The sequence below is a fragment of the Dermacentor albipictus genome, unplaced genomic scaffold (assembly GCF_038994185.2).
Source record: "Dermacentor albipictus isolate Rhodes 1998 colony unplaced genomic scaffold, USDA_Dalb.pri_finalv2 scaffold_28, whole genome shotgun sequence".
NCBI classification, from domain to species: Eukaryota; Metazoa; Arthropoda; class Arachnida; order Ixodida; family Ixodidae; genus Dermacentor; species Dermacentor albipictus.
Window position 1 is genome coordinate 3,605,146 of NW_027225582.1, and position 19,574 is coordinate 3,624,719.

Consider the following 19,574-nt stretch of genomic DNA (forward strand, 5'->3'; position numbering starts at 1 on the left):
TGCCTAATGAATCAGTGTATATTACTGTGTTTTCCTGTTTGTCAGCTATGCAATTTTTAACTACTGTCTATATTGCGTATACTTCGGCTCTGTAGACAGAGGCTTGCTGTGGTAATCGAATACTTGTTTCCCAATTTTCGGTTACGGCCCCCACACCCACGTGATCTTTTCTTTTAGAGCCATCAGTGTAATATTGCATAATATTTTTATATTTGTCCTGAAGTGCACGGAATTCTTGTATAATGTGTTTGTGTGGGATGTCTCTTTTCTTTAGATGTGTTAGCGTCCAATCACATAAGTGTGTGAAATTGTGCCACGGGGCCAACCATTGTGGTTTCTTGGCAACCAGGAGAACTTCGTAGAGAATGTCATAATCTCGACAGTATTGCTCATACCGCAGGACAAGTGGCCTAATCATGTTCGGTTTATTTGTGCAGTGTAAGCGTGTGTTGCGTTGTGTGAGGATGTTGTAGCATATGTGTTTGGGTGATGACTGAATTCTGAGTACGTAGGAAAACGTGAGGAATGCTCTGCGCTGCTGTAAGGAGGGTTCATTACACTTGACGTATAAACTTGGAATAGGTGAAGTTCGGTAGGCACCACTTGCCAGTCGCAGTCCAAGGTTATGTACCGGATCAAGTCGTTGGATGTAGGACTGTCTGGCTGAGCCGTAAACCACGGAGCCGTAGTCTGAAAGGCTACGCACAAGAGACCGGTAAACACGTAAAACGCACGTTCGGTCGGAACCCCAGTGCTTATGAGACAAAATTTTAAGGATATTTAGAGCTTCATTTGCTTTAACCTTTGGTGCTTTTATGTTAGTTAGGAAGTTAAGTTTGGTATCAAAGGTTACTCCTAAAAACTTATGGTCTTGTTTCACCGGCAGTATGGTGTCATTCAATTTTAGGACTGGATCGCTGTATAGCCCTCGTTTCTGAGAGAACAAAACAATAACTGTTTTCTGTGTGGAGAAACGGAAACGATTTTTGTTAGCCCATTGTGTAAGTTTATTTATTGTGAGTTGAAGCTGCCTTTCACAGGTTAGTAAATTTGAGGCACGGCAAGCCACTTGGATATCATCTACGTATAAAGAGTGCATAAGAGACGACGGTATGATCTTATTAACAGAGTTCATTTTTACTATAAAGAGTGTCGTGCTGAGAACACAGCCTTGTGGAACACCATTTTCCTGTTTAAATGTAGGTGATAGTATTGAGCCCAGACGTACCTGAAATATCCTATTAGACATAAAATCAGCTAAGCAGTTCAGCATTTTACCCCGGATGCCGAGGTCAGCCAGGTCTCTTAAAATTTCATATCTCCATGCGGTATCATAGGCTTTTTTTAAATCGAAGAAAACTGCAACGCAGTGTTATTTGTGTAAAAATGCGTATCGAATTTCATGTTTTAGACGGACAAGATGGTCAGTGGCTGAACAACCCTTTTTATATCCACAATGATGGGGGTCAATGAGGTTTCTTGATTCTAAAATAAATGAAAGTCTTATATTGATGATGCTGTCATATGATTTTGCCAAACAGCTTGTGAGGGCAATGGGTCTGTAGCTGCTAGCGGATGTTGGGGATTTACCGGTTTTTAGAAATGGAACTACTATTGCCTTTTTCCATTCTTCCGGCATTATGCCAGATTCCCAGATTAAGTTACAAAATTTAAGGAGAGCGTTTACAGATGCTTGAGCCAGATGAGCCAGTATGGCGTAGTGAATACGGTCGTGACCTTGCGCTGTGTTTTTTCCTGCAGACAGAACTCTGTTTATTTCTTGTTGTGTGAGGGGGAATTGTATGGTTCATTTGATGCACCAGTAGTGGGCAGCTTCTGTTTTTCCGCAGACTGTTTGTATTGTAAAATTCCTTTGTATATTTCCCTGAACTGGATACATCACGGAAATGTTCTCCAAGTATATCTGCCTGTTCTTGTATTGTTGTTTGTGTGCCTGGACTTGTAAGTAACGGTATTGTGTAAGATGAGTACTGTCCTCTAAATTTCCTCACCTGGTCCCACATTCGTTTCGATGTTACCGTACTATTAATTGAACAGATGTATTTTTGCCATGATGATTTTTCAGCATGTCTTCGAATGAAACGTGCTTTGGCTTTGGCTCGTTTGAAGTTTAACAGGTTGCTATAGGTGGGGTACCTCCATAGGACTCCCCAGGCCTTATTCTGGTCTTTTGTAGCGTCGGTACGCTCCTTCGTCCACCAGGGGTTTAGCTTTTCGTGCACTATACCCGATGACAGGGGTATGGCCTTTTCTTCCGCACAGATTATAACCTCAGTGATTTTTTGATTAAGTTCATCAATACTAAGCCCTGGCGAAAAGACATTTTCCACTTTCGAATTTTCGATAAAAACCTGCCAGTCAGCGAGCTGTATTTTCCATCGACGTGGTCTAGTTACTAAGGTTTGTGGTGATCGTAGGAGTTTGAAGAGTGCGGGTAAGTGATCGCTACCATATGAGGTGCCGAGAGCTTCCCATTTAAAATCAGTAAAAAGAGAGTGCGAACAAAAAGCTAAATCTAAACAGCTAAAACTGCGGGCAGTTGGTGAAAAGTACGTTGGGGCACTTGAATTTAAAAGGCAGATATCATTGGATAAGATAAAATCGTCAACCAGCTGTCCTCTTTGGTCAGTTTGACGCTGCCCCAAAGCTTACAATGAGCATTAAAATCCCCTACTAAAACAAATGGTTCCGTTAATTGATCTCTTAAATTTTCTAATGGTTTAGTAGCGAAGTGGATGTGGGGTGGAATATACAGTGAGCAAATGGTGATGGTTTAGTAAGATAGAATGGTGACAGCTACGGCTTCTAAAGATGTATTTAATTCGACATTTCGGTTTGGAGTGCCGCCCTGTACGACTATAGTTACTCCTCCTGAAAAACGGCTGGAACATTCGCGGTTCCTTCGGACAACGGTGAAGCCTCTAAGGAATTGACTGTGTTTAGGGCCCAAGTTTGCTTCCTGTAGGCAAAATGCGATTGGCGAAAAGTTATTTGTTATGTCTTTAATGTCACCTAGATTGCGAATCAGTTCTCTACAGCTCCAATGTACGATAAAAGCCATAGTGGCAGAATGAGAATGGTAATTTACGTATATGTACTAAGTAATGGTAGGTGACATTTGTTAGTGGGAATGTACTATTGGAAGAACGGTAACCGTTCAGGTTACCGGTCCCTTTGTTCACGTAGTTATTGTGATCTTGTCTTTATTAGTGGGCTCCAGAGAGCGCTGATCTTTTGGCGTTGATGACGCCAGAGTTTTTGTGTCGACCTCCATAGCCTTGTCCGAGGCGCTGGATGGTCGAGAACCAGGCGCTGAGACGCGCGTCTCAGGCCTGGGAGTTCGATTTAGCCTGGGGCCCTGTGGGACCGGGGTCTGCAGGCCCGTCTGTGATGATGATGATGGAGCAGCACTGCCTGGTGCCACAAAGGGGACGGATGGAGTTACTACTGGGCGACTGACTGCGGTCCCTGTAGACTCCTGAGACCACTGCGGTGCTGTCCCCTGCCGCACCGCACTGGCGCAGGTTGTTTGAGGTAAGTGTGCTAGTTTCTTTCTAGCTTCATAAAAGGAAATCTTCTCTTTCACTGTAAGTGGAATTATCTCTTTCTCTTTCTTGCAGCAGGGGCAAGATCGTGAATATGCTGGATGATCTCCTTTGCAGTTTGTACAGTGTGGAGCAGCATTGCAGTTTTCCGGCTGATGGTCATTGGCACTACACTTTGCACATGTTGATTTACCTCTGCATGATTGCGATGCATCTCCGAACCTCTGGCACATGAAACACCGCCTCGGGTTTGGGATATATGGTCTTACGTTAATCTTCAGATAGCCTGCTTCAAGTGTAGTAGGTACAGTACTGGTACCAAAGGTAAGTATAACGTGTTTGGTCGGGATTTGCTCGTTATTTCTTCGGAGAGTTATTCTTTGAACCTTGATTACATTCTGTTCTTGGAAACCTTCCAGGAGTTCTTCATCGCTCTGGTTTAAGAAATCTTCTTCTGATATTACGCCCCTGCTTGTGTTAAGCGAACGGTGTGCTGAGACTGTGACTTTGATGTCACCGACACTGGCGAGATCAGCGAGCTTTTCTACTTGGTCTTTCGTTCTGAGTTCAAGGAGGAGGTCTCCACTTGACATCTTTGAAGCTTTGTATTGCTTTCCGATTTTTTCTACTAGGCATTTTGCTATTAGGAATGGCGGTAGTTTTCTCATTGGCAGAGATCTTCACTGTGGATCACATGGTAGCGTGGGAACGTTTCTGCATTGGTTTTCAAAGTGAAATCGAAAATTGCTTCGGTGCGCCCTCTTTTGTTAGGACGATCTGCAAGGGGGGGAATGCATTTGCCATGTATTCTTAGAATATTCAGCGGCGATGGTAGCCACCCACCACCGAGCCCAACAAGGGGACGCTACGAGGTTAGGAACATACCTGTATACGTCAGTTATACAACGCCGCTATAACCTAATATATGTACCCAAGGTTGGGTATATACGCACGGTTAAACCTTGCTGCCTGGAAAATGAGAAGTAAACTGAAGTGAGTAGAAGACAGGAAAGATTCAAAGTGAGAGAGAAAGACGAAGAGTGGAGAGGGGGACAGGAAAAGGCAACTACCGATTTCCCCCCCGCGTGGGTCAGTCCGGGGGTGCTGTCAACGTGAAGCAGAGGCCAAAGAGGTGTGTTGCCTCCGCCGGGGGGCCTTAAAGGTCCAAACACCCACCATCGGCTCAACCAAGGACGCGGCTTAGCCGTGTCCCCTTTTCCCCGGACACGGCTAAGCCGCGCACGGCTGCACGCGGGAGGTTCGAAACCTCGTGTGCTCGGGTACGTAGTGTCGCAACACACCAAACGCCTGCTGACGCAGACGCGCCTGCGGGGCAAGCTGTTAAGGGCTACTTTCTCCAGGATAGTGTCAGTCTGTTAACACACAAAAAAAAAACATTATCAGGATTGCCTCCAGCACCGTCGTCTTCTTCCCCAGCCGGCTGATTGGCGCCCATCGGCGCTACCGCGCGAACTCGCTCGTGCCAGTGCTCCCGCGTTCTTCGTATTTAATTAACCGATTAAATCAATAATTAATATTTATTTGACTAAGCAACATAAAGACGTAACCAATTTTAAAGCGAACCTGCTAAAGGCTAGTTCTCCAGTATCTTGTCCGTGTGTTAACACAAAATAATATAATCAGGATTGGCTCCAGCACCGTCGGCTTCTTCCACAGCTGGCTCGTTGGCGCCCCTCGGCGCTACCGCGAGACCGCGCTCGTGCCAATGCTCCCGTCTTCATTATCAATAATTAATTGATGAAATAATTTATTAATACTTCATTGATTAAGCAACAGCCGCCTTGGTTGCTTAGTGGCTATGGTGTTGGGCTGCTAAGCACGAGGTAGCGAGATGAAATCCCGGCCACGGCGGTCGCATTTCTATAGGGGCCAAATGCGAAAACACTCGTGTATTTAGATTTGTATGTACGATAAAGAACCCCAGGTGGTCCAAATTTCCGGAGTCCCCATGATTGGAAAGTGGTTTTGGGACGTAAAACCCCATAATTTTTTTTAAGCAGCACAATGACGTAATCAATTTTACAGTGAAACTGTTAAGGGCTAATTCCCCCAGGATCGTGTCCGCGTGCTAAAAAAATCATCATCAGGATTGGCTCCAGGACCGTCTTCTTCTACCGCTGGCTCGGTGGCGCCACTCGGCGCTACCGCGTGAACTTGCTCGTTATAGTGCTCTGGCGTTCGTCGTCATTAATTATTTGAATAAATAATTAATTAATACTTCTTTGACTAAGCAACACAAAGACGTAACCAATTTTACAGTGAAGCTGTTAAGAGCTAGTTCCCCTAGGATCCATGGGGGTAGAAACATTTATTGCCACTGATATGAATGGTGGGGGCTAGCCCCCTATATGGCACTTGGGTGCTCTCTTACTGTGAGGTGGCACCCTTACCAAGCGAAGGAGAGCCCTTGGAGCGCAATTGTTCTCATGGCACTGGAGATGATCCGGCACTGGTCTCGAACGTAAATGCAGGTCAGAATAGCCTTCCAGTAAGATTCCGTCACGGCAGGTGATGGGAGATGAGGAAAGGTGGGGAATGTGAGGAGGGTGTGTAGGAAGTCTCCTGGTTTGCCGCAAAGTTTGTTTGTTGAGGGGAATTGGTCTGGGTATCGGGTATGTAGCAGTATGGGGTATGAAGCAGTCAGAGTTTCTAGTCGTCGCCAGTGTGCGGCCTGCTCTATGGTGAGGGATGGGGCTGGGGGGTGTATTCCCTTCGTCTGTCCCGGTAGCACGAGAGAATATCACGGAAGTATAGCAGGCACTGCCCGGCCCGTAGAAGGGCCTCGGTTCCTACTGCCTGGAATGTGAGACTTCGGGCCAAGGAGTGAACCTCCTCGTTGCCAGGGTGGCCGGCATGTGCTGGTGCCCAGATTAGGGTTACGCGGTGCCTGGGCTGCCAGAAGCGTAGTAAGTGCGCCGCGTTGCGGGATATGTTGTCATTGGCATAGTTGAGAATGGTGGATTTGGAGTCAGTGACAATTGTGGTGGCAGATGTAGAGATGAGAGCAAGCGCGATGGCTGCCTCTTCTGCCTCTGTGGTGGAACTGGTGATGGTTCAGCTGAAGGTTAGAAGCTTTGCTTGATTGTCGGCTACCACCAGGGGCCAAACGGGAGCCTGATGTATATTACGCTGCGTCCACGTAGACCACCTCATGGTCCTCGTCACACTTTTTGTGGAGGGCCCCAGCCTTTGCTATTCTGCGGTTTTCGTCGCTCTCAGGGTGCATCTTCTTGGGGATAGGGGGTATGTTGAGGTTAGAGCGGAGGATATGAGAAAAGAGACTCCCTCGGTAGGGTGTGTAATTGGGGTTAGGCTTAATTGGTACAACAGAGTGCGGCCACCCTCTGAGCTAGACAGACGGGATATTTGTGTCGTAAAGGTGGCTTTTATGAGTTCCTCAACGGTGTTGTGGGCACCGAGTTAGAGCAGTCGGTCATTGGATGTGCTGGGAGGAAGTCGTAGAGCTGCTTTCGTGCAACGTCGCAAGAGCGCGTTTACCCGGTCTCTCTCCTTCTGTCGGAGGGTAGGTATGGAAGAGCATATGTGGTGCGGCTTATGATGTAAACCTGGGTGAGGCGAAGCGTGTTTCCCTCGCGTAAGCCAGCACGGTGGTTCGCTGTGCGGCGAATCAGTTGGGTGGTCTGTTGAGCGTGTGCTTGGATGGTGTTTATGACTTCTCCGTGCGCGCCATGGGAGTGGAGAACTAGCCCTAGCACGCGGATTTTGGATACTAGTGGGATGGGATGGGTACATAGCATAAGGATGATGGGAGGAACGACTGAATCGTGTTGCTTGTGCCGGTGAAGAATAAGCTCCGATTTTAAGGGAGAGCAGGGCCTGGCTACGCTGCCGCACATATGTGTCAATGGTGGTTAGTGCCAATTGTAGGTATTGTACTATTTGGGCGTCACTTCCTCGGTTTGTCCAGACAGTATTGTCGTCGGTGTAGAGGCTGAAATGGATGTCGGGGATGTGAGCTAGTTGTTGGGGTAGGTGAAGGAGTGATATATTGAATAATATAGGGGAAAGCACGGCTCCCTGGGGCGTACCTCGTGCCCCCGGTGTGATACCTGGGAGGTGGTGGTCGCAGAAAGTAAGTGTGGCTGTGCGGTCGCTGAGGAAGTCTCGGATGTAGTTGTACATCCTGGCGCCGACTCCCAAGGCTGTAAGTTTTCGTAGTATAGCATAGTGTGTAACGTTATCAAATGAACATCCACACCTAGGATAGCTTTGGTGTTGTTGGTTTGGGAATCTAGAATGTGATGTTTTAGCTGTAGGAAGACGTCCTATGTGGAAAGCCCAGGACGAAATTCAAACATGCAGCTATGCATTAGATCATTGATTTCTATGTACCGGCAGAGCCTGGTCTGGAGTACGTGTTCCATCAGGTTGCCGACAGAAGATGTCAAAGAGATGGGTTAGAGGTGAACAGAGGTTTCCCAGGTTTAGATATGAAAACAACTTTGGCCTCTTTCCATTGCGGTGGGAGGGTACCCTTTTTCCAGCACCCGTTAAAGCATTCGGTAAGGGCTGCAATGGATTGGCGTCGAGATTCCAGAGCTCCTTGTTATGTACCCCGTATTGGCTGGGGGCTGAGGACGTATTAAGTCTCTGGAGTTCAGCCTGAACTTCTGCTTCCGTAATGGGTTGGTCGACGAGGTCGTTAGGGGGGCCTGCATAGTCGGGGTGTGCTAAAGGAGGGTGTGGGAGAAGTACGCATTTTGAAGTTCTTGGAGGAGTTCCAGTGGAGGTGCATCGAAAGTATGTACGAGTTTGGTGAGGTTGTGTCTTTGTGTAGTCAGCGACTGTGTGGAGTCTATCAACCGTCTAAAGAGGTTCCAGGTCTGAGGTAAACTCATATTGCCATCTAGCTTGTTGCACAGCGACTCCAAGTTTTGTCGTGAAAGAGTCGCCGCCTACGTCTCTCTCTGTATTGAGACGGACGAGGCGGTGTCTAAGTGTCCGGTTCCAACGCTGTCTTTGCCAGCATTGTTCTAGGCCTGCCTTAGCTTCCCATAAATCTAGGAGGCGGGAGTCAACTGTGTCGTTGGGGTAGTCTCCCCATAGGTTACGAGTTACGAATCGAACATCACTTTGTTGTTATTTGGACCATTCGGTGATGTCCTTGATGGGGGCGGAGATGTGACGCCTGCTCTACATAATCGGATAGAATCCCACTTTGTGAAAGTGGAGTCTCTGAAAGGTTAGCCGGGTAGTTGAATGTTTAAGATAATTTAGATGATGCAATGATCACTACCCAAATTCTCTTGTGTGTTGCACCATGTGGCGTGATGGAGGCGATGTACGAACGTAAGGTCTGGTGTAGTGTCCTTACAGACGCTGGTTCCCGTGCGTGTAGGAGAGGTAGGGTCATTAAGTAGGGAGAGACCAGCTTGTTGCGCTGCCAACCACACCCGATGGCCTTTCGGTGCGTCATGTGTGCCCCAGGCCGTATGCGGGGCATTAAAGTGGCCTATAACGAGTAAGGGGCCTTTGTTTGCTATGTGCTTCGCAAGTGTAAAGAGGCGTTCGAAGTTGCTTTTAAGCACTATGGGTGGCTATATACAATTAGCATGAAGAGACTGTTCGCTCAAGCGTGTTGCAGCACAAGCTCAATTAGAAGGTGATCAATGTCTTGAATTGCTAGGGGATAGGAGATGGTAGTGATTGAGTGAGTAACTAGAAACGCAGCCCGGGAGAATGTGGGGATGCGGCCAGAATAGGAGTATAGGCGGGAAGGATAAGTGGGATAGAGGGTTCTTGCAGGGCAAGGATGTCGGGCCATGTTGCTCAGGACAGCAGTTGGTGGACCACATGACGCTTCTAGCCAAAGGCCCGGCAGTTCCACTGCCAGAGTGTAAGATTACGGTTTCTAGCTGCCATCATGAGTGTTGAATAACGGGGGAGGGGAGGGGGAGTCGTGAGCTGTGGCAGGGATAGGGTTGTCGTTTCCTTCCGTTGGTTTAGCCTTCTTACGTCTCTTTGGGGGGCAGTCCCGCTTCGGGAGGGCGGTTGAGTAAGAATTGAGCCGGGAGTTAAGATCGCTACAACGGCAACAGAATCCTTGGGTTAGGACGTCTAACCATGGGTTAAGAGCAGCATTGTCTTGTGTTTTGTGGATTGCCGCGTTTTTGAGGGTTGCACATTCCTGGTTGGTGTGGGTAATAGCGTCCTCCGATTTTGCCTCAAAGCGAGCAGCGAAGGACTCAAGCTGGGTTGGAATGTCTTCTAGTGATGTGGCGGTGGAGGGAGGGGGTGTTGTGCACGGAGTTGAAGTTGTAGAGGGTTCCGTGTCAGTCAACCTCCATTGTTAGAAAATCAGGAGAGGAAGTAGAGTTGGAGTGACTGGGCAAGGTATGGGCAGTGGGTGTGTTGGTGGTGGGAGCCTTGGATGGGGAAGGAGTGGGGGAAGATGGAATAGGAGATCCAGAGGCAAGAGCACTAATCTGGGCTTCCAGTTTGGCGATATGTTGACGAAGGGTGGCGGTTTCTTTTCGGGCTGCTGTAGCTTCTGCTTTGGCCACCTCTGCTTCCTCCTGGGACTTCGCAAGGGCGTGTTGTAGATTGCGAGTCGCTGTCGTGAATGCCGTGCGCTTGTGAGATGAGAGGGGAGTGTCCCAGGCTTTCTTCAACGGCGCTGTCCAGGCTTGTTTGTGTTGGTTGGGCGACAACTGGGGAAAATTGTCCCCGGGTGCGACCAATTGTTGATGCTGCGTTTGTGGGTGGCTCGGCTGTTTGCGTGTCTGACGAAAGTTTCGTCTCTTGCACGATCCCGTGCCGATAAGGTAAGGGCCCACGCACAGAATGCACATAGGCCTGCAAGGAGGTACTTGTCGCAGATGTTGTGTACCACAGTGGGGGTAAGATTGGTCTTGGGGTTTGGGCATACGTCATGACGGTGACGCGGTTGTCTGCAATTGGTACGAGCATCGGGACTGCCGCGGTATGGGGTACAGCGGTTGATGGCTCCCATTTATTTAATGGAGTGTTGGACTGCGTTTGCGTCGAAGGTGATTAGGACGGAGTGCGTCTTTCCCATGCATCAGTCTGCTAGTATGGTGTACTCTAGATTTTCTTTGACCAGCTCTTGGTACAGTTGCGTTTGGGTTTCGTCGTCATAGGCGTTTGTGATGACGCCTCTGGTTGCCCCCGGTGGGGGGGGGGAGGGTTTCGCGTAAGCTGCGCACGGGTAGGTTCGGTCTTCAATGGTGAGGGAGGTCAGAGTTTTCAGAGTCTCGGCTGTTGGCAAGTGTGTCGTTGCCATGATGAAAGTATTGTTGGTCGGGTGGATGCGCAGGCAGAAGTCATCCTAGAGTCATTTGGAGCTGGGTCTACACTGCCTTCCTGAGTCGAGGTGTTGGGACGTCGCGGAGTCGCGGAGTCGCACTTCAACTCGCGGGCGAACGACCACTCTAATAGCATTGGGTGGGAGCGGCGGCAGTTGCTTGCTGCACTGCACTGCGAGGCGAGCCTCCTTGGTCGCAGGGAGCAGGCGGGCCGGCGCCTTGCCGCTGCTAGTTGCGGCTGCTGCATCGCGCGCCGCGTTCCTGGCGTTCGGGTTTGCTGCCTCGGAGTTAGCGTTGTCGCAGCGTTGAGCTGGTTTCGGCAAACTGGCTGGTCGGGAGGCGTACGCTTTATATACAACTGGCGTCCAATAGCCTGACTGGAGCTCTTGTGCGGTTACGGTGTGGCCTTCGACCCTTACTTCCATGTTAACGGCTGGTCTCGCCGGTGGTGCCGGCGGAGTGGCGGAGTCCGAGGGAGGCTTAATTAGCTCGGCGGCTGAGCGTCTTTGGTCGGTAATCGCTGTTAGCAAAAACGAGGTCGGATTTCGCCCGAAATGGGTGTCTTCTCTGTCTTCCTTAGGAACTGATGTCGCTTTTCGAGCAGATTAGTGGCTGCAGAAGAGATTGGTTAGGAGAAGCGCGTACCGTTTGACGGAACTGATGTTGCAGGCATCCGCTCGGGGTGGCCGCCTAGCGGCATGTCCCTCCCCCTCCCCCCCCCCCTCCCCCCCCCTAGGATCGTGTCCGTGTGACAAAAAAATCATCAAGATTGGCTCCAGCTCCGTCGTCTACTTCCACAGCTGGCTCGTTGGCGCCCCTCGGCTCTACCGTGTGAATGCGCTTGTGCCAGTGCTCCCGCTTTCGTCGGCATTAATTAATTAATTCAGTAATTAATTAGTTAATAATATTTCACTGATTAAGTAACACAAAGACGTAAGCAATTTTACAGCGAAGTTGTTAAGGGCGAGTGCGCCAAGGATCGTCTTCGTATGCGGACACAAAACTCCCTATACGTGCGCCGATACCGAAGATAGTGCAATGCCGGGCCAACCCACGGCGGAAGTGCAGTTCGCGCGCCCGGGAGACAGCAAAAGCCGCAGGAGCCCTGGACTGAGGGTGCCTCCCCGCACAAGCAGAAAGACACCTGCTTGTCCTTTTCTTTTCTCAATAAATGTTTTTCTTCCTCCTCCCCCTCCCCATTAAGGGGCCCACATACAGATATTCACTGGTCATATCCTTTTTCACAGAGTGGAAGGGCACAGAGTGTATTTAGGATCCTTTATATTTGTGAATAATTCAGCAAATAGTTGTATTCCAACTAGAAATCCGGCTCTTATCGGCTAGTAGAATTCAACAATTCACCCTTATTTTAAAAGAATACGCAACATCCATTCAGTTCGCTTCAGCTGGTTCGTGCTGCATTTCAGATCCATTTTAGTTGAGCAGACTGAGTTCATGCTTGCCCTAGAATCCTTTTGCTCACTTTCCAGAAAAAAATGTTCGTAAGGACACCAGAAATATGTTAAGTGCGTCCATTGTCTTTGCAAGAGCCAAAAGCTGACGACTGAGTGATTTCAGTAAGGGACATCTGGAGTTCAAACTCCTCACGGCTCACTTTCCGCTAAAAACAATACATTCCACAAATTGCACCGAGTGACTCTTTTACTTCGTATACACATATTACGAATGATTCTTGTACAGAGTGCAGAAGCCGGGGCATACCGGCGTGGTCGCGTTTCCCTGGCTCGTTACGCACCGCTTACGGTATTTTGCGAGAGTGTTTTCCGAACTTACATTCATGTAAAGTTGGCACGTTCTTTCTGTGGTGAGAACACCGAGCATCGGGTACAGCACAATGGGGATGAGCGACGTCGCTCCCAAAGGTATGGGCTCCACAATCCAATAGAGGCCCACGATGCTGACGACATAAGCACAGCGAGCTTTCTGCAAAACAAACGGCGATTCATCAGCCGAGTATGTGTACCGGAAGATTACAGTGTGTAGCTCGAAACGCACGAATCATTCGCGTCACGACTAGCATTACGCTATGACCAAACATGACAACTTAGGATTCTATTTTATTCGATTTCATTCTAACTCTATTTTATTCGGGTGATAATATATGAAGACGTTAACAAGAAGATGTTTGGGAAACAGGAACGGGCCACTCGGGAATACACCTGTTTATTTTTAGTCAGCCAGTTGTTAGACTGTCTCTCAGTTATAAACGCCGCCGCCTTCGTCTCAAGGGTGTGCAGCCTCCTGTGCGTTGGTTGCCGACCTCCGTTGGTAGCAAGATGAAATCCCAATCGCGATGCAGGCGATCGCTGGGCAGCGCGCAGGGCATGACACGCTGCTGCGACCAGAGCTACGGCCTTTATTGTTTGGAGGCAGTAGTACACAGTATACGATGAACGATGCGCCTAATAAGTTCATCCTCACTGGCGCACTGGGACCGGAGAAGAGCGTCTTCCGTAGCCACCTGTCCGCAGTTGTGACGAACCTCTCCCAAGCTCTTTCACTGACGTGTCATTACAATGCAACGCCCGCAACACGCAGCACAGGCAGAGACAAACGACTTTATAAGACCTTCTGAAAGCGCAGTCTCCTGCGGCGACTTGGCTGCTCTCCGTTAGTGTATGGCTTGACTGTGGCGACGCGGGGAAACCGACCGACTCAGTTACTCGCCGTATAGACGAGCGATTGCTACAGAGCCTTCAATGACGCAGTTCTTCAATGCCCAGCTCTGCAATCGGGCTCTAAGCGTTTTCTAAAATCATCTGTTAACTGAAAGCGGATCTCGTTTGTACATTATAATTTTCCTAACGAAGCTGCCGCATTTTCTGGCAATGAAGTTGCCGCGAAACCGCGGAAATAACCGACATGCTGTAAGACCTCTTGTCAAATTTCCGCGCACGAAGACAGTCATAGCCACACTCTACCTGCACTCAAAGTCACGCGAATAAACTGTCCCCCGTCCCCCGCGTAATTAAAATTTTAAACCAGGTAAATAATCTTTCTTTTGAGCACCAACTTTTTAGGCAATGAAATTGTGCGTGTTATTTGAGTTATATCTTAACGTGCCTTGATTGATTGTGTGTTGTTCTAAACTTTTTTACCTCAGTCACATTCCTTGAGTGAAATGATCCCGAACAATCGAACTTTTTAGAGAGCATTGACACTTGCAAAGCATGCCACCTAGATCAGAAAGGCATGCTCAATATGAACTATTCTTCGGTGTGTGTAGACGGAGCACGAGAACAACTTTCCCAACAATCGGGGAGACAAGACCGCCGACACCATATTTGCGGAGAACGTTGAACATTGCTGACTTCGTCCCATTTCAGAATTATGTTGAAAATGTTCAAAAACAATGACGCTCAGATCCGTCCATCTAGCACCTACGGGCTTGAGTATTTTTAAGGATTACAAAATTTTTAGAAATCGTCTGCTGCAAATACCAGAATTCTAGTCCCGCAGCTGGATTATTCAGAGGCAGACATTACTTGCATGAAAATATCAAACACACATTCAACAACTTAACAAAGATTCACTAATTAACCTCTTGATTATTTACTTGACGGCACATATTGCGATTTACCAATTTTAGCTGGTGAGTTTGCAGGGCTTATACACTCGGAATGAATTTTCCTAATAACACCAGTTTGAAAAATTAGCGCCATTAAACTAGCCTTAAAAATTCCCCTGTTGTTTCACTTCGTTTGTTAACAAAACGCTCTTTTAGCATTCAAGCGCTAAAGTAAGTGGAACGCCCATGTATTCTGTCGCATACTTTGGAAAATATATCGAAACAGGTGTCGTCCTGGAAATTCACTTCAAGTGACGTTTTGCAAGCTCACCGGCTACAATCTTTAAATCGTAATATGTGCCATAAAGTAAATAATTAAGAAGTTAATCTGCAAATTTCTGTTAATTCGTTGAATATATGTTTTTATTTAAGGACAAGAATTATGCTATCCTCCACAGACGACATTAAAAAATTCTGTAAAATAATAAATTGATCACCGCGTATATGATCTGGTATCCAATATTACAGGTATAAAGGAGGTGCTCGCGAGACGCTGCCGCTTCACTTTTTTTGAACAGTTCTTGTTTTTTCGACTCCATGGTGATTAGGTGAACTCTTTGGGGCATGCAATGTCAGGATCAAGGGCTCCACGTGCGTTAGCCGGCCTCCTATGCTTTCCAAGAATAAAAAAAAATTATTTGCCACACACCGCGACTGTGGCTGAACGCGGTGTTTTCAGCTTTATTTTTATTATTTTTCGTGTATCACACATCTGTGTCTCCTTCGCAATACTTATAAATTAGGTTTGAAGTCCAGCGCTTGTTGATTCCGATTCTGCCCGTATTAGAACTATTTCATCACTTCAGCCGAGACCTCGCGTCAGGCCTATATCCACCCTCAGTCTTAGTTTCTACATCCTTTGAAAGGCAAAGAAATAGAACTTCAATTAAAGTCATCCATTACTATACTATAATGAAACCGGACCGAGCGTCTTTTAGGGAGAACACACCCTTCAACTCGACGTTAGGCACTCGCAGAGTGTAGGAAGAACCTCGAGATTTGCCAAACAATCGTTTCTTTCTAAGCACAAGTAGCAATTGGAAAGTGCTTCTAAAGTTACTAACAAACTGATTGACTATTGGCTAATACTTCACTGTCTAATATTTTTCTCAAATTTATTCGCATTTCGTAATTTGGGGAAATACATGCGGATTCTTTGTTGAAAATCAGCACCTCCAGTAGTCATACTACGGATAGCCAGCAATATTTAGACTGCAACAGTCATCACGCGCGACACTGCAAGCAAAGAATTTTTGTCGGACAAGCAAAACGAATAGGAAGAATCTGGAGCGAAGACCACGATTATATCCACTACCTGAAGGAACTTAAAACCACGCTAGCAGAAAGAAGCTATCCACAAGTTGCTCTCAATGGAGCTTATGATGTCGCGTCAAGATTGAAGAGACAGCCGGAATTAGCGAAGATATAGCCTACACCAGAATCTGACAGACCGCCAACGTTTATAAAAAAATATTATAATGCACTCCCGAAGATAAACAACACCCTACAAAAATACCTCCCAATATTATTAAGAAACGAGCGCCTGAGAATACCGTTCCCGTATGTACCAAGGGTTACCTATCGCCACAACAACCCCCCGTGGTTGCTCAGTTGCTATGGTGTTGGGCTGCTGAGGACGAGGTCGCGCGATCGAATCCCGGCCACGGCGGCCGCATTTCGATGGGGGCGAAATGCGAAAACACCCGTGTACTTAGATTTAGGTGCACGTCAAAGAACCCCAGGTGGACGAAATTTCCGGAGTCCTCCACTACGGCGTGCCTCATAATCAGAAAGTGGTTTTGGCACGTAAAACCCCATAACTTTTTTTATCGCCACAACAGGAACGTTAAAGACATGTCAGTGCACGCGAAAGTCAGCCAACATCATTCACCCGTAATAAGAGCATGTTGCCGCCTCAGGTGCAGAACCTGCAGGCACCTTCAAATTGACATAAAATTAAAATTACCGAAAATAGTTATACAAAAAAACAGTCAGATCTAGCTTTCCATGTACAAGTTCGGATGTGATTTATATGCTTGAATGTTCCTTTTGTAAGAAACAATGTATCGGGGAAACGGGACAATCAATGAACGTCCGATTAAACGGACATCGCGTGGACACAGCTAAAAAGCTTCCCAAAGTCGTCGCCGAGCATTTCAACCAACCAGGTTATAACTTTGATGAACTGAAGGTCCACATTTTACAGTCGAATTTCCGTTCTGAACGAGACGGGAAACAGAGAGAATCATACCGTATCCATAAGTTCAAGACAGTGCAACCAATAGAAATAAAAGTTTCAAAGGGAACTTTAGAATCTATTCGCTATGCGAAATTGCAAGGTATAGGCAACAACACTTAGTTTGGTTTCTTAAAGTTTCTTTTTTCTTCTCCTTCTTGTTTCTGTTTTTTCCCCTTTTATTTATTTATTTATTTATTTATTCCATGTCAGTATTCCCTTGTCTTTTTCTTTTTTTTTCACAAGCGCCTGTTTCTACCCCTCATTCTATTATCTCTGTCAGAGACGCGATAGCCCACGACCACCAGCGAAACAGGTAATAGAGGGCTGCTGTGCACGTCGTTGACACGCCGGCTGACACACGGGCGTTGACACGTGATTGACAGACGGCCGTGTCCCTCGCCTTGTGCACAGCACTCCTTTATTCTGAATTTGACATCCTCACCGCTAACACACCTTCACTCGTTGCCGCACGCACCCGACTTACGCCCTCTCCCCTTTAGAAGAACCCCAGCTATATATACTGGTGCGAGGAAAGCATATGTCGCCTTGAAGAAGACAAGCCCCCTTGTCGAAATGTTGGCTCCTGCGTTCACCTTGTTCCCGTTTTGCTCATCCCGCTGCAGTAGTGCCACTGTGGCGATTCATATGCGCTGTAAAGAGATGAGCAAACGTTCGTGCACTTGGTGTCGTTGTTATCTGCATGGTATTTCACTATTCGAGGAATGGTGGCTTTTTTGTTTCTGTACCGCTGCAAATGCATTTTCGGGGTGAGCTTGATGCACGCCATCCGAAAGGAGACGCAAGAGCGAGTACTGAAGCGCCGCTGATGTGCCCGTTTGCGCTGCAGCCCGCAAAGTACTTCTTTCTTTCTGGAGTGCGTCATTCGCAACAGTGAAATGGTGTGTAAGGCCAGCGAAGTTGTTACGTATATTTCCGTAGATTCAACCCACGCTGAAATGAAACGACTATTGCGTAATTTCCGGCAGAAAACATGCGCAAAAGACCAATCGACAGAGGAGAGTACGCCAGCTTCCCTGTGCAGTTTCAATCAAAAGTCAAGGATAGCAATGACGGAGAATGCCTTTAATAAGGATGATGTTTACTGTTCAGCGCAGTAATGCTGACCAGAGCGTTGCGACGCTGAGCAGACCGTTTATTCGAAGATTAAAGCGTTAAAAGAGAAACTGTGAGCAAATAAAATATGAGTGTCGTATGACAACACGGCGTGTAAAAAATATGAGCCCCCAGCAATGTAAATATTTCGTTTTAGCCGCCACTTCATCGTGAATGAAGAATTCTTTAGGATTTTGAAAAGCGCTTATTGCGTGAATTTGAATTCTTGTTTTGCATCGAGTGGCAATGAGCGTGAAAATGTTTAAACTACCATTTCACAGCGTACCGCACCTCTTTATGAATGTGCCTAGAACGGCTGATTAATATGTACACAATATCCGACATTTTTTTCTCCTAATCTTTGCCAAAGTCCTCTTCTGGCCTCCAGAGTAAGTGTGCTCTTTTCACGACAAAGTGTAATGTTTAGACGTGGGCCATTTGATATTACATGAAAAAGAGAGCCACGGCAAATAAAAACTTGATACCATATGCACAGAGCGTAGAAATGTTTGTATATTGGTATGTGCAATTGTATGTATAATTGTATAAATAATTTGTATGTGCCATGGCAGTTGGTTCAGGTACGCTTCAATTTTCGATTAGGCGAAACTACGATGATGTTAAGCACTAGACTATTCTATTCGTGTGGTAGAATGCTAAAACAAATAATAGAAAAGCGTCCGTAAAACAGGTAGAAACCACTCAGGAGTGCCCATTCTTATTTGCAGTCAGCTAGCTTTAAGGCTTTTTCGCCATAGCAATATTTTCACATGATTAGATCAGATGCTCCTCTTTTTATTGAATCGGCTGAACTACAACGAAATTACGGAAACTATTAGAGTGAAAAGATCTTCACGGTGGTTACTGAATAGAAAACACTTGTCTAAACTTTTTTTTAGTGGTCCACTAATTTTTTTTCCTACCGATGTATTTAAAACCCGAATGCATCATTACTGGGCACGAAATGATGTCTGGACCGATATTATTTGGAAGCAATGAGCCATCTGACCCATCATCCTACTTCATAAACGAAAAACCCAAACGTAGACAGCGTGAGATAAATTTCTGTTTACCGTCGATGAAAAAAAGAAGCAATAACGCTTGTAACCAAAGAGCGAAAAACGCTCCATAGTACCTCAATACCTAAAGAGAAACAATAGGTTGGATGATACTATTAATTTGCAAACTGCACACGGCAAACCTCTTTTAAAATCAAGAGGACATACTCTAGCCCTCCAACTGTTCGGCACAATAGCTATCCCTCCGACGTACGAATAGCAATGGCAACACACCTGAGCATCTTCGAAGAAGAGCAATGGAAGTAGAACGATAGGAATGAGGACCATCAAGACTTGTCTCCAAAGCGCCAGTGCCTGGAGCGCGATCTTCTTTACATTCCTCATGGTCGCCTCGGTGGTCGTGGGATTGATGTGCGAATGGCAACGCGCGTGCCACCGTGCAGTTTGTGACAATCGACGGCACGAGACGGGCTGACCCCGACGACGGAGCGCGAGGATTTCCTTCGTGTCCTGGTTGCCCAACTCGTCGACGCAAGCCAAAGTCATAAAGTGAGCAGCAGTGGGACACGTGCAGCCGGCGGTCTTGTAATCGGCTACCTGCCAGCCCAGCGACCGTTACCGCGACGCCAACCGGAACGCTGCCAAGAACCTCGTGACGCACGAAGAGGTGCCGCTGACTTCGTTTTTTCCGACTGCGTCAATCTCGCGTCACTCCGGTACTTCTAAACTTGGCTTCAACCT

The 19,574-nt window shown here is 47.1% G+C and overlaps 1 protein-coding gene across 1 annotated transcript in view; it reads right to left on the reverse strand.

Moving 5' to 3' along the window:
* Window positions 1–19,217, reverse strand: part of LOC139052626 (Na(+)/citrate cotransporter-like) — a 69,922-nt gene extending 50,705 nt beyond the window's left edge. Inside the window, exons 1-2 of the mRNA XM_070529699.1 lie at window positions 19,107–19,217; window positions 12,668–12,817 (exon numbers count right to left, since the gene is read on the reverse strand). Of these exons, the coding sequence (XP_070385800.1) occupies window positions 12,668–12,817; window positions 19,107–19,217 (261 nt within the window). The remainder of the gene's footprint in view (window positions 1–12,667; window positions 12,818–19,106) is intronic.
* Window positions 19,218–19,574: the final 357 nt, after the last annotated feature.